Source organism: Neoarius graeffei, chromosome 28 (assembly GCF_027579695.1).
Source record: "Neoarius graeffei isolate fNeoGra1 chromosome 28, fNeoGra1.pri, whole genome shotgun sequence".
NCBI classification, from domain to species: domain Eukaryota; kingdom Metazoa; phylum Chordata; class Actinopteri; order Siluriformes; family Ariidae; genus Neoarius; species Neoarius graeffei.
In genome coordinates this window covers 42,112,604-42,125,594 of record NC_083596.1, presented here as the reverse complement: position 1 = coordinate 42,125,594, position 12,991 = coordinate 42,112,604, and the positions used below count along the sequence as shown (strand labels likewise).

The 12,991-nt window shown below is 42.9% G+C and overlaps 1 protein-coding gene across 3 annotated transcripts in view; it reads left to right on the top strand.

Moving 5' to 3' along the window:
• Positions 1-12,991, top strand: part of clip2 (CAP-GLY domain containing linker protein 2) — a 135,421-nt gene that overhangs the window by 114,866 nt on the left and 7,564 nt on the right. For all 3 annotated transcript variants that reach the window (XR_009651807.1, XM_060912137.1, XM_060912136.1), the window contains 2 exons: positions 2,015-2,174; positions 12,645-12,833. Coding sequence is in view for 2 of the 3 variants with exons in the window: in XM_060912137.1 (XP_060768120.1) it covers positions 2,015-2,174; positions 12,645-12,833 (349 nt within the window). In the remaining variant the exon portion in view is untranslated. The remainder of the gene's footprint in view (positions 1-2,014; positions 2,175-12,644; positions 12,834-12,991) is intronic.

Sequence of the window (12,991 nt, the reverse complement as noted above, 5' to 3'; positions counted from 1 at the left end):
CAGCACCAAAGCATCACTGGAAATCATGTCAACAACCAATCTTCCATTTCAACACGCGTCAACAAACAAATGGCACCACAAACATGAACGAATCGCTCAGGCTACCGATTCCAAACCCGCAGCAGACGAATAATTAAATGCATCTTACCTTAAAGCAGAATCGACCACTAAGGAAGTCTGTTGGCACTGTTGGCACACTTCCTTTCTACTAGCTTGTGTCCCCAACCTGGCAGCAGCAGTCGTCGTCATATCGGTTTATTTTATCTTTGATGTAAACACAACACTTCGGATATGCAAATGCTTCCCGTTACACACGATTGCTGTGTCAATAAACATCATTTTGCCAATATTTTAGAGACCATCCATCTTCTCCGTCGGTCAGCATCTGTCGGGATCCGATAAAATGATAAATCTTGCCTTGTGTGTTGATGGTTACTACATCCAGGTGCACAACAATATAATGGCATGATGGAAGTCTTGCTGAAAGTAAAAACTTTCTTTGATGGCTATATTCCTTTCGATGCTTCGCCGTCGTTCCTCGTTGTTGGCTGTGGTAGACTACTGGTAGTTCATGTCCAAAATGGCGGCCGCGTTTGTCGTGACGTCACGTGAAAAGGGTCTATACCAAATATCTTAGATCCACATTTTTAGTCCATATTCTAAATATATCATCAAGCACAGTTTGAGTTTTAGCTGTTCATTGAATCATTGTTCAACTACTTTTAAACAATACAAATGTATTATGAATCACATTAATGCTTCTCGATCCCTTGCAAAGGTTCTTAACATGATCTCTGGGTCACAAGAAATCAATAAATGGAGTCCAACATTGTGATTCAAACCTTACGCGAAAACATAAAATAAGCGTTTTTTGGCAGAAAATGAACCTCATGGTGCCACCATTAGACTTTTGAATATGGTCAAAATATTTTACAGGATGTCTTTATTGGTGAAAAAGAACACCCGAACAAAAATGCATCAGATTTTATGAAAGTGAGGGCAACTGATGCACCCTAATGAGCAGTCGCGCGCTCTGATCGGCTGCTCTACTACTAGGATATCAGCTCATAGACCGTGAGTAGAGAAAAACAAAATGGCGGAGCATGCTGCTGAACCAACCGAGGACGAAATAAAAACTACTCGAAAACAAACACCCAAAAATTATCATCAGGTATTTAAAAAAAACAAACAGAAATGGCTAAAAGAATATAGGGGTTCCCCCCCCCCAATATCGCCTGTTTCACACTCCAGCCCAGTTGGTGGCGGTAATGCACCTTTAGGTTGGTTTGCCAACCGTGAAAAAAAAACCTAAAGAAGAAGAAAACTCCAAAAAATACAAAAAAAAAAGCAACAAAATATGGGATGAAAGTATTTGATGGTAAGAGCATTTTTTTTTCAAGAATTCTTATTATTAACGCGTTTTCCACAAATTGCTCCTGTCGTTTCGCCGGTTTGTTTACATTCGAAGCGGAAATGATTTTGTCGGACGTTTTGTATAACGTTTTTATTTATCGAATTTGCAAAAAATAAAAATGCTCCATTTCTCCAAATCCGGTGAATGTGGATAGAATAAAACAGTTATTCCACTCAATCTCGTCGTACATAGCTCGGTGCTACGCGCCTCGTCGGCTGTCAGCTCATGCACGACTCGATTTCATGGAATAACTGGTAAATAGTTGCAACTTCCAACCGATTGTCACATTATTTTAGCGAGCGTAATCCCGACTTGAAAACTTCAGCAGGCGTACATAAAGAAAAAGTTCTGAAGGCCCTTTGAGCGAAAAGTTCAGGAGTACAAAGCTCATAGCTCCAGTGACTGAATACGATGATGCATGTTTGCTTAATGTCTCATAGTTCAGTAGTTAAATTATGCCCTAAAATAAATCTATCAGATTTCTGGCTGTGGAACAAAAAAAAAAAAAGGAAGAGCGTATGTCCTGAGGATCTTATTTTGATTACAGTTCATTTTTTTACTGCCCTGAATTGTGTGTATATTTGCGTGTGTTTGTATCAGGAGTCTGAACGAGCTGCGCGTCTTGCTGCTGGACTCGCCGCGCCACTCGCCCAGCATGGACCGCGACTTGAGCCGTGAGGTGCACAAGGCCGAGTGGAGGATGAAGGAACAGAAGCTGCAGGACGACATCAAGAGCCTGAGGGAGAAGCTGCTGCTTCTGGTGAGCCTCCTGATGTCCACCATTTTGATTTACTCCATCCGGGCAGCTCAAAGACGACGGAGCTCTCCAGAATGCTCCGTGTGGATGTGCTGCTTTACTGTGGTTTCCGTTTGGCCTTGTTGCTTTGATGAAAACTGGATTGTGTTTAATTAACATGGCTCTTTTTTTTCATATTTTCATATGCTGAAGTTAACGGAGTAATTGTTTACTTAAAAAAAACCCCACACGTTAGCTCATGAGGCCATAAAGCCGATGAGCTGTTGCCATGGCGTAGCATCCGTCGTCCACAATCCAGCTAAATCGTATCTCCTCCGTCAGTTCTTCACGGATTCCCGTTCCAATTGTTTTGCTTGAAAGAACTCCTCACTCCACACAAAACTTGGTCAAATAGGCCACATTAACGAATTTTCCAGGCCTCTCACTCGATTTGTATCTCATTGCTCATCCGATTCCAGTTCTGCTCGATGTTTTGCGTAGATCTTCTCTTGAGGAACAAAACTTGCTTGTTTGTTTGTTGATTTTCCTGTTGTAAAGATATTTTTTTGGGCTTTTTTTCACCTTTATTATTGGATAGGACAGTGTAGAGACAGGAAATGAGCGGGAGAGAGAGACGGGGAGGGATCGGGAAATGACCTCGGGCCGGAATCGAACCTGGGTCCCCGGATTTATGGTATGGCGCCTTATCCACCTGAGCCACGACGCCCCTGATTTTCCTGTTGTAAACAATTTGTTTATTTTCAGTCAGTGCGTTTACATGCACATAGAGAAAATCGAATTTCTGCCGTAGCTTGACTGAAATCGAAGTTCTAAATGCCATGGAAACACCTTAGCTCGGCTGAAATCGAACCGAACTGGATTTCTCGTAATCAAGCTACGCGACCTAGATTATGCGATTGTAGCCGAGCTACTTAGTGCATGTAAAGCCTATCGAGCTACTCACTTCAGCACTGCCCCTTCCGGGAGTGACGAGACCACAAGCGGGAAACACAACAGCCTCGGTCGGCATGACAACAGTAGTAGTAGCGAGCAGCAGAAGAGGTCAGGAGGAACAAGGACAACTTTGTTTATACTCTTGAATAGCTCTTCATGACGACAACCGGAAGCGTACCAACATGATGGGGCGTGTAGCGCCACCTGTGGCTCGGGTGCACAATATACCTCACACAATAGCTCGATTTCCTTGTGTGCATGTAGGATTGGATTTCTCTGGCACCCCTGCTGGGACCCTTAGCTCGATTACCGACAGTAGCTCGATTTGGATGTGCATGTAAACGCACTGAGTGAAATCGGATCTCCTCCCACTCATCGAAATGGATTTCAGTTCTGATTGTTTTTTTTTTTTTAAAGAACTAGACCTTCTGCACAAAACTTGGTCATCGTATTGTCTCAGTTTTGCTAACGAACCGCTAATTAGGTCACCTTAACGAGTTTTCGGACTTTTCACTCGAACTGTGGCCATGTTTACATTAGACCGTATCAGCGGATCATCAGATTAACGTTTTAAAAACGATTAGTGTGCACACAGCAACACCAATACACAATTCGCGTGCACACAGCAACGCCAATACACAGATACGCTCGGCTCCGCAGGCATCCTGCGCTCCAAATCACTCCGCCCTGAACAGCGAGTGCCCTCTGGAGGGTGCGCACTCCGGCCCTGCGCAGCTCACAGAGCGCGCGAGTGAAGCGCACGAGCCACGATTCGGGACTGAGCCGCTGTGTGTGTGATCCCAGCGCATATCACTTACCACTTGCAAGTGGAAGGATGGCAAGCCTAAAGACAATCATAACTACACAATGGGCAGTATTTGCATCAGTATTTGCAGTATTTTCATACTTTTATACTCTTTAATGAAAGGTGATACAAGGCGGATGTCCGCGCCGTTTTTCAGCAGTCGCGTCACATGACCAACGCCAGCGAATCAGGAAGGTGGATGTCACAGTGACGTTGTCCAATGAGACGCCAGCTAGAGCTCAGCACAGCGTATTTGCGTATTCTCAATGTTTACACAGCACCGGACCAGACACGATCTGGATTGAATACGTGGGCCCTGGCGGATTCCCGTTTCCCGGCGTTTTAATGTAAACAGACAGTGCATCCGCGAAGAAAACGAGACAGATACGGTCTAATGTAAACTTGGCCTGTATCTCGTCTCGCAGTTCTCACCCGATTCCAGTTCTGATCGGTGTTTGCGTAGATCTTCCCTCGAGGAACAAAACTTGCTTGTTTGTTTGTTGATTTTCCTGTTGGAAACAATTATTTTTCAGTAAAATCGTATCTCCTCCCTCTGCAGTTTTTTGCTAACAAATTAGTAATTAGGTCAACTTAACGCCTTTTTTTTTTTTTTTTCTGACTGGAATTGTGTCTCCTCTCTCGTTTATCATGCGAATTCAGTTCTGATCGATGTTTTGGGTCGAGCTTCCCTCAGGGAACAAAATTTAGTCCTTTGTTGATTTTCCTGTTGTGAACAGTTTGTCATGGAGGTTGGTCCTCTCTAACACTGTGATGAACTACTACGTCCTTGACGTTCTGGTTATACACTTTTCTATACTCAAGTTAACCGAGTAATTGTTTACTTAACAAAAAGCACTTCTAATGGACGTATAAGGGCAGTTGTAAAATAAATATTTTACCAATTCGTTAAGTCAGGGGTTTTCAAAGTGTGGGAGAGTCAGCCCCCCCCTCAGAGAGCAAATAAACAACAGTGCCCCCCCTTACAATTTTTGTTGTTGCTATACTTAATGTTCCATTCGTATTTAAAAAAATGGTTGTTGTACACATTTTTATTTTTTTCTTTTACACATTTTAAACATCTGTGCTTTTTGAAAAAGCTTTTTTTTAACACATTTACAAACATATGAGCTTTATTAAAACATCTTTTTTACACATTTTAAACATCTCATAGCATCGTTAGCTAGCTCCTCTTGGCAGACAACACACTGTGGCAGTGGAGCATCTTCAGATCCAGTCCATGAAAATCCAAACTTGAAATAATCGTGGTCATACTTCCTTCTTTTTTTGCTTGGCCCAGACTCTGTCTCCTCACTCACTGTAGCTTTAGGTACTAAAAATCGGTCCATTTTGTCTCTGGCAAAGGCTAGCTGAAGTTCGCTAAATGTCCACAATAGTAACTTATTCTGGTTTATTTTTCCTCATGTTGCGCCCCCCCGAAGAACTCTGGCGCCCCCTAGGGGAGGCGCGCCCCACACTTTGAAAAGCCCTGCGTTAAGTCATTCTGGTTATTACTTAGTATTTTTCCAGATGTTTTTGGGTACGAAGTACATTGGACGGAGGCTACATTTCCAAACGCGTAACCACGTTCCTCCGTCTGTAAAAGCAGACCAGTCTCTGAAACGATGACTTGTACAGATTCAGAACTGAAAGTACAAATACCTGAATGGAAGTTTGATTGAAGCGTTCTACAGAAATTGTTGTTGTTCATCTCATCTCATTATCTGTAGCTGCTTTATCCTGTTCTACAGGGTCGCAGGCAAGCTGGAGCCTATCCCAGCTGACTACGGGCGAAAGGCGGGGTACACCCTGGACAAGTCGCCAGGTCATCACAGGGCTGACACATAGACACAGACAACCATTCACATTCACACTCACACCTGCGGTCAATTTAGGTGGGGTTTGCATTAGACCGTATCAGCGGATCAGATTAACGTTTTTAAAACGATTAGTGTGCACACAGCAACGCCAATACACGATTCACGTGCACACAGCAACGCCAATACACGGATACGCTCGGCTCCGCAGGCATCCTGCCCTCCAAATCACTCCGCCCTGAACAGCGAGTACCCTCTGGAGGGTGCGCACTCCGGCCCTGCGCAGCTCACAGAGCGCGCGAGTGAAGCACACGAGCAGTGATTCGGGACTGAGCCGCTGTGTGTGTGATCCCAGCGCATATCACTTACCACTTGCAAGTGGAAGGATGGCAAGCCTAAAGACAATCATAACTACACAATGGGCAGTATTTGCATCAGTATTTGCAGTATTTTCATACTTTTATACTCTTTAATGAAAGGTGATACAAGGCGGAAGTCCGCGCCGTTTTTCAGCAGTCGCGTCACATGACCAATGCCAGCGAATCAGGAAGGTGGATGTCACAGTGACGTTGTCCAATGACGACGCCAGCTAGAGCTCAGCACAGCGTATCCGCGTATTCTCAATGTTTACACAGCACCGGACCAGACACGATCTGGATTGAATATGTGGACCCTGGCGGATTCCCGTTTCCCGGCGGTTTAATGTAAACGGACAGTGCATCCGCGAAGAAAACGAGACAGATACGGTCTAATGTAAACTTGGCCTTAGAGTCACCAGTTAACCTAACCTGCATGTCTTTGGACTGTGGGGGAAACCGGAGCACCCGGAGGAAACCCACGCGGACACGGGGAGAACATGCAAACTCCGCACAGAAAGGCCCTCGCCGGCCACGGGGCTCGAACCCGGACCTTCTTGTTGTGAGGCGACAGCACTAACCACTACACCACCGTGCCGCCAATTGTTGTTGTTGTTCAAGGTATTTTTATTAATTTTTTGGTTATACAAAATACAATTTTAAATACAGTTTAATATAGTCCAACACACACAGCACATGTGTAACCCTTTACACCGTCCCAAACGTAAAACATTACACATCATATTAAGAATGAGAAACAATTTGTAGAAGACACAAAAAGAACCACAGATGAGTTTAAAAAAGAAAAAATAATAATAGGGGAAAAAAGGAGAAGGGGAGGGGTTTACATCTATACATGTAATATGTCTGAAGCATCCATCTTTTTTTTTTTTTTTTAACCTGATCCTGAACTGGTCTCCAGATGGTGTAAAATTTAAGCGCACAGCCACTTGTAGCATTTTCTCTAGGGTCAGATGATCCATAAGATCGCTAATCCATGGAGGGGATCTTTCTTTCCATTTGAGCAGTAAAAGTCTCCTGGCCAGGACTGTAGCAGAAGGTATTATATGCTTGCCACATTTGTTGAGACAGAGATCCTGTGGTACTGTGCCAGATATTGCTATTATGGCGTGGGGCTCTGAGTGTTCCTAGCATGTCGGAAAAAAATGTAAATATAGCTTGCCAAAAGTCTGTTAATTTTGGGCAGAGCCAAAACATATGTGATAAAGTGGCTGGTGTTGTTCCACAGCAATCACAGTTAGGGTTGAAATTTGGCCAATCTGGCTTTAGACCAGTGCAATCTATGCACAATCTTGAATTGTATTACTTTGTTTTACAGTGGTGTTTGAAAGTTTGTGAACCCTTTAGAATTTTCTACATTTCTGCATAAACATGACCGAAAACATCATCAGATTTTCACACAACTCCTAAAAGTAGATAAAGAGAACCCAGTTAAACAAATAAGACAAAAATATTATACTTGGTCATTTATTTATTGAGGAAAATGATCCAATACTACATATCTGTGAGTGGCAAAAGTATGTGAACCTTTGCTTTCAGTATCTGGTGTGACCCCCTTGTGCAGCAAGAACTGCAACTAAACGTTTCCGGTAACTGTTGATCAGTCCTGCACACCGGCTTGGAGGAATTTTAGCCCGTTCCTCCGTACAGAACAGCTTCAACTCTGGGATGTTGGTGGGTTTCCTCACATGAACTGCTCACTTCAGGTCCTTCCACAACATTTTGATTGGATTAAGGTCATGACTTTGACTTGGCCATTCCAAAACATTAACTTTATTCTTCTTTAACCATTCTTTGGTAGAACGACTTGTGTGCTTAGGGTCGTTGTCTTGCTGCATGACCCACCTTCTCTTGAGATTCAGTTCATGGACAGATGTCCTGACATTTTCCTTTAGAATTCACTGGTATAATTCAGAATTCATTGTTCCATCAATGATGGCAAGCCGTCCTGGCCCAGATGCAGCAAAACAGGCCCAAACCATGATACTACCACCACCATGTTTCACAGATGGGATAAGGTTCTTATGCTGGAATGCAGTGTTTTCCTTTCACCAAACATAACGCTGCTCATATAGACCAAAAAGTTCTATTTTGGTCTCATCCGTCCAGAAAACATTTTTCCAACAGCCTTCTGGCTTGTCCATGTGATCTTTAGCAAACTGCAGACGAGCAGCAATGTTCTTTTTGGAGAGCAGTGGCTTTCTCCTTGCAACCAACCCTGCCATGCACATCATTATTGTTCAGTGTTCTCCTGATGGTGGACTCATGAGCATTAACATTAGCCAATGTGAGAGAGGCCTTCAGTTGCTTAGAAGTTACCCTGGGGTCCTTTGTGACCTCACCGACTATTACATGCTTTGCTCTTGGAGTGATCTTTGCTGGTCGACCACTCCTGGGGAGGGAAACAATGGTCTTGAATTTCCTCCATTTGTACACAATCTGTCTGACTGTGGATTGGTGGAGTCCAAACTCTTTAGAGATGGTTTTGTAACCTTTTCCAGCCTGATGATCATCAACAACACTTTCTGAGGTCCTCAGAAATCTCCTTTGTTCGTGCCATGATACACTTCCACAAACATGTGTTGTGAAGATCAGACTTTGATAGATCCCTGTTCTTTAAATAAAACAGGGTGCCCACTCACACCTGATTGTCATCCCATTGATTGAAAACACTTGACTCTAATTTCACCTTCAAATTAACTGCTAATCCTAGAGGTTCACATACTTTTGCCACTCACAGATATGTAATATTGGATCATTTTCCTCAATAAATAAATGGCAAAGTATAATATTTTTGTCTCATTTGTTTAACTGGGTTCTCTTTATCTACTTTTAGGACTTGTGTGAAAGTCTGATGCTGTTTTAGGTCATATTTATGCAGAAATGTATAGAAAATTCTAAAGGGTTCACAAACTTTCAAGCACCACTGTACACAAATTGAGGATGAGTGTATCTTATCTAATGTTGATTGCCATATGTCTTCAGAAAGTTCTGTATCTAATTCTTCCTCCCATTGTCTTTTTAAACATGTCAGGGATTCTAAATTGTAAGAGTTGAGTAAAGTATAGATTTTTCCAATCCTCTTTTTAGAGTTGGAACTGAGCTCTAAAACCAACTTAAGGAGAGTACTGGATAGTAGTGATGGAAAATTAGCTGAATTTGATGATACAAAGCTGCGACGTTGCAAGTATTTGAAAACATGAGAGTTAAGGATTTTGAATTTAGATCTCAGCTGCTCAAATGATGCAAAACCTATCATCAACATACAAGTCCTTTAATGTGACCACACTGTTCTTGGTCCAAGCACTGAAAGATCCATCTGTAATAGAGGGTTTAAACATATTGTTTCTTGCTATAGGGGCATTAACTGAGGCTACATCCACACGACAACGGCAACGAGATTTTTTTTTTTTAAATATCGCGTCCACATGGGCAACGGATCAGTAAAATATCACTGAAAACTTTTACTGAAATTACTGAAAACGATGCAATACACATGCCACACCACTACGTGCGCTGTAAGACGGTCCCATTGGAGACACCAGAACAATAGAAGTAGACGCATGCACATAAACCCCTTCTTCTGTAGCATCAGCCACATAAAGTTTTGATTACAACCCCGATTCCAAAAAAGTTGGGACAAAGTACAAATTGTAAATAAAAACGGAATGCAATAATTTACAATTCTCAAAAACTGATATTGTATTCACAATAGAACATAGACAACATATCAAATGTCGAAAGTGAGACATTTTGAAATTTCATGCCAAATATTGGCTCATTTGAAATTTCATGACAGCAACACATCTCAAAAAAGTTGGGACAGGGGCAATAAGAGGCTGGAAAAGTTAAAGGTACAAAAAAGGAACAGCTGGAGGACCAAACTGCAACTCATTAGGTCAATTGGCAATAGGTCATTAACATGACTGGGTATAAAAAGAGCATCATGGAGTGGCAGCGGCTCTCAGAAGTAAAGATGGGAAGAAGATCACCAATCCCCCTAATTCTGCGCCGACAAATAGTGGAGCAATATCAGAAAGGAGTTCGACAGTGTAAAATTGCAAAGAGTTTGAACATATCATCATCGACAGTGCATAATATCATCAAAAGATTCAGAGAATCTGGAAGAATCTCTGTGCATAAGGGTCAAGGCCGGAAAACCATACTGGGTGCCCGTGATCTTCGGGCCCTTAGACGGCACTGCATCACATACAGGCATGCTTCTGTATTGGAAATCACAAAATGAGCTCAGGAATATTTCCAGAGAACATTATCTGTGAACACAATTCACCGTGCCATCCGCCGTTGCCAGCTAAAACTCTATAGTTTAAAGAAGAAGCCGTATCTAAACATGATCCAGAAGCGCAGACGTCTTCTCTGGGCCAAGGCTCATTTAAAATGGACTGTGGCAAAGTGGAAAACTGTTCTGTGGTCAGACGAATCAAAATTTGAAGTTCTTTATGGAAATCAGGGACGCCGTGTCATTCGGACTAAAGAGGAGAAGGACGACCCAAGTTGTTATCAGCGCTCAGTTCAGAAGCCTGCATCTCTGATGGTATGGGGCTGCATTAGTGCGTGTGGCATGGGCAGCTTACACATCTGGAAAGACACCATCAATGCTGAAAGGTATATCCAGGTTCTAGAACAACATATGCTCCCACCCAGACGACGTCTCTTTCAGGGAAGACCTTGCATTTTCCAACATGACAATGCCAAACCACATACTGCATCAATTACAGCATCATGGCTGCGTAGAAGAAGGGTCCGGGTACTGAACTGGCCAGCCTGCAGTCCAGATCTTTCACCCATAGAAAACATTTGGCGCATCATAAAACGGAAGATTCGACAAAAAAGACCTAAGACAGTTGAGCAACTAGAATCCTACATTAGACAAGAATGGGTTAACATTCCTATCCCTAAACTTGAGCAACTTGTCTCCTCAGTCCCCAGACGTTTACAGACTGTTGTAAAGAGAAAAGGGGATGTCTCACAGTGGTAAACATGGCCTTGTCCCAACTTTTTTGAGATGTGTTGTTGTGATGAAATTTAAAATCACCTAATTTTTCTCTTTAAATGATACATTTTCTCAGTTTAAACATTTGATATGTCATCTATGTTCTATTCTGAATAAAATATGGAATTTTGAAACTTCCACATCATTGCATTCCGTTTTTATTTACTATTTGTACTTTGTCCCAACTTTTTTGGAATCGGGGTTGTATTAATCAGTAGCGTAAAACGAAAGACGCGGAAAGAGGAACGAATGGGGGTAGATGGAAGCCGGTACGCCAACATTCTGATATCCTCCAGAATTCTTTAATGGTCCGGAATAAATTGAATGCTACACGTTGATGGATTACTTTGTTCTTCTATGCCCTTTTTGAGGAATGTATTGTCGGACTTAAACCAACATCTGAAGAGGTGAGATCGCTCCTTTTTTTCCCTATTTTTGCTGGCGGGATTGTTTTTGTTTTTGGAAAGCGCACGGGCGGTGCGCGGTTTGGTACTGCTTCCGCAGTGTTTGGACTAAAGACTCTGCCCTAAGGGCTATTCTCTCTCTCTCTCTCTCTCTCTCTCTCTCTCTCTCTCTCTCTCTCACTTTGCACCATTACACAATAAATATTCACATTGAAAATATTTTGTAAGTGCGTTTCATGAACCAAGTTATAGGATTTGTTGACAACTCGCATCGAGTTCGTTACACTTCTACCCGGCGTGAAGCATTGACAGCCATGTGGTTGTGACGTCATCGTAAACAAATCCGTTCTACTCATCCAGACGACTTCGCAACGGCGCCGTTGCCAGATTTTTTCACTCTGGAACCCGTTCTCAAAAGGTTTCGTTTTGGGGCACCGAAAATGCCGGTGCCGTGTGGACGCCAGGCCGAAACGATAAACAGTTTTATCAGATTCACCTGAATCCGTTGCCGTGTGGACAGGGCCTTAGAGACTGTTGAGTAAAAATGCTCGTCTAAACTGTGCCCAGATCTTCCAGAAAGCTGTTTTGCATTGATTGATTGAGTTCAACAGCTGCACTTGGACATCCATCACGTGGGTTTTGAATAAACGGGCTTTCGGTTCTTAGAAATTGTGTCTTGTTCATGAAAATCACATTTGTGCTACAGATCCAGGGAGTAGAGCTTGAATAGAGAGAGGGAGGCCGTTGAATGTTCCCATTCGCTCAGTAACCTGAAAAAGTGCGTCTTTTGCCTTTAATAGAGAGGAAACATAACTTAAGAGAGGCTGGTGAGGGAGCGTTTATCGCTGCTGTAATTTAAATTCCACAAAAGTCAGTGTAACTAGAAACGGGTTGAAAAATTGCTATGGTCTGAGAGAAATAACACTTTGGCGCTGTTATAGGACCGTAATCGAATGTGCATCAGGTCAAATGATGAACTACTTCTTTTAAATGATTCGAACGATTCTGAACATCCAGTAAGTTTAAAAAAAAAATGCACGTCCTGAACCGGGACAGTGTCTGAACTGAAAATGTCTGTATTGTTCAAAATTCTTACTTTGTATTTCATGCCCTGTCCTGACCTTAGGGGCGTGAAAGGTCGTCACCCGAGCATCGTCGCTTCTCTATGATGGAGGCGTCAGGAACAGATGCGGAGGTGGCGCGCCTACGCCAACGGCTCTTGAGCACCGAGGAGGCCTTGAGGAACGCGCTGGAACACAACCAGGAGGTGGACCAGCTGGTGCAGGCCATGCGCACGCGACCCGATAAGAGCCAGGTAAAGCTGCACAAACGCCACGAATCCTATTTTTCCATCTCCTCTTACCTGGAGCGCGATTCCAAATTTTAAATACACTCCATGCGTAGAGTTTGGATTCTTTGAAATTAAGCACTGCTATTATATTAGCTTAGTTATTTGTTTAGTGCTCAAATTCT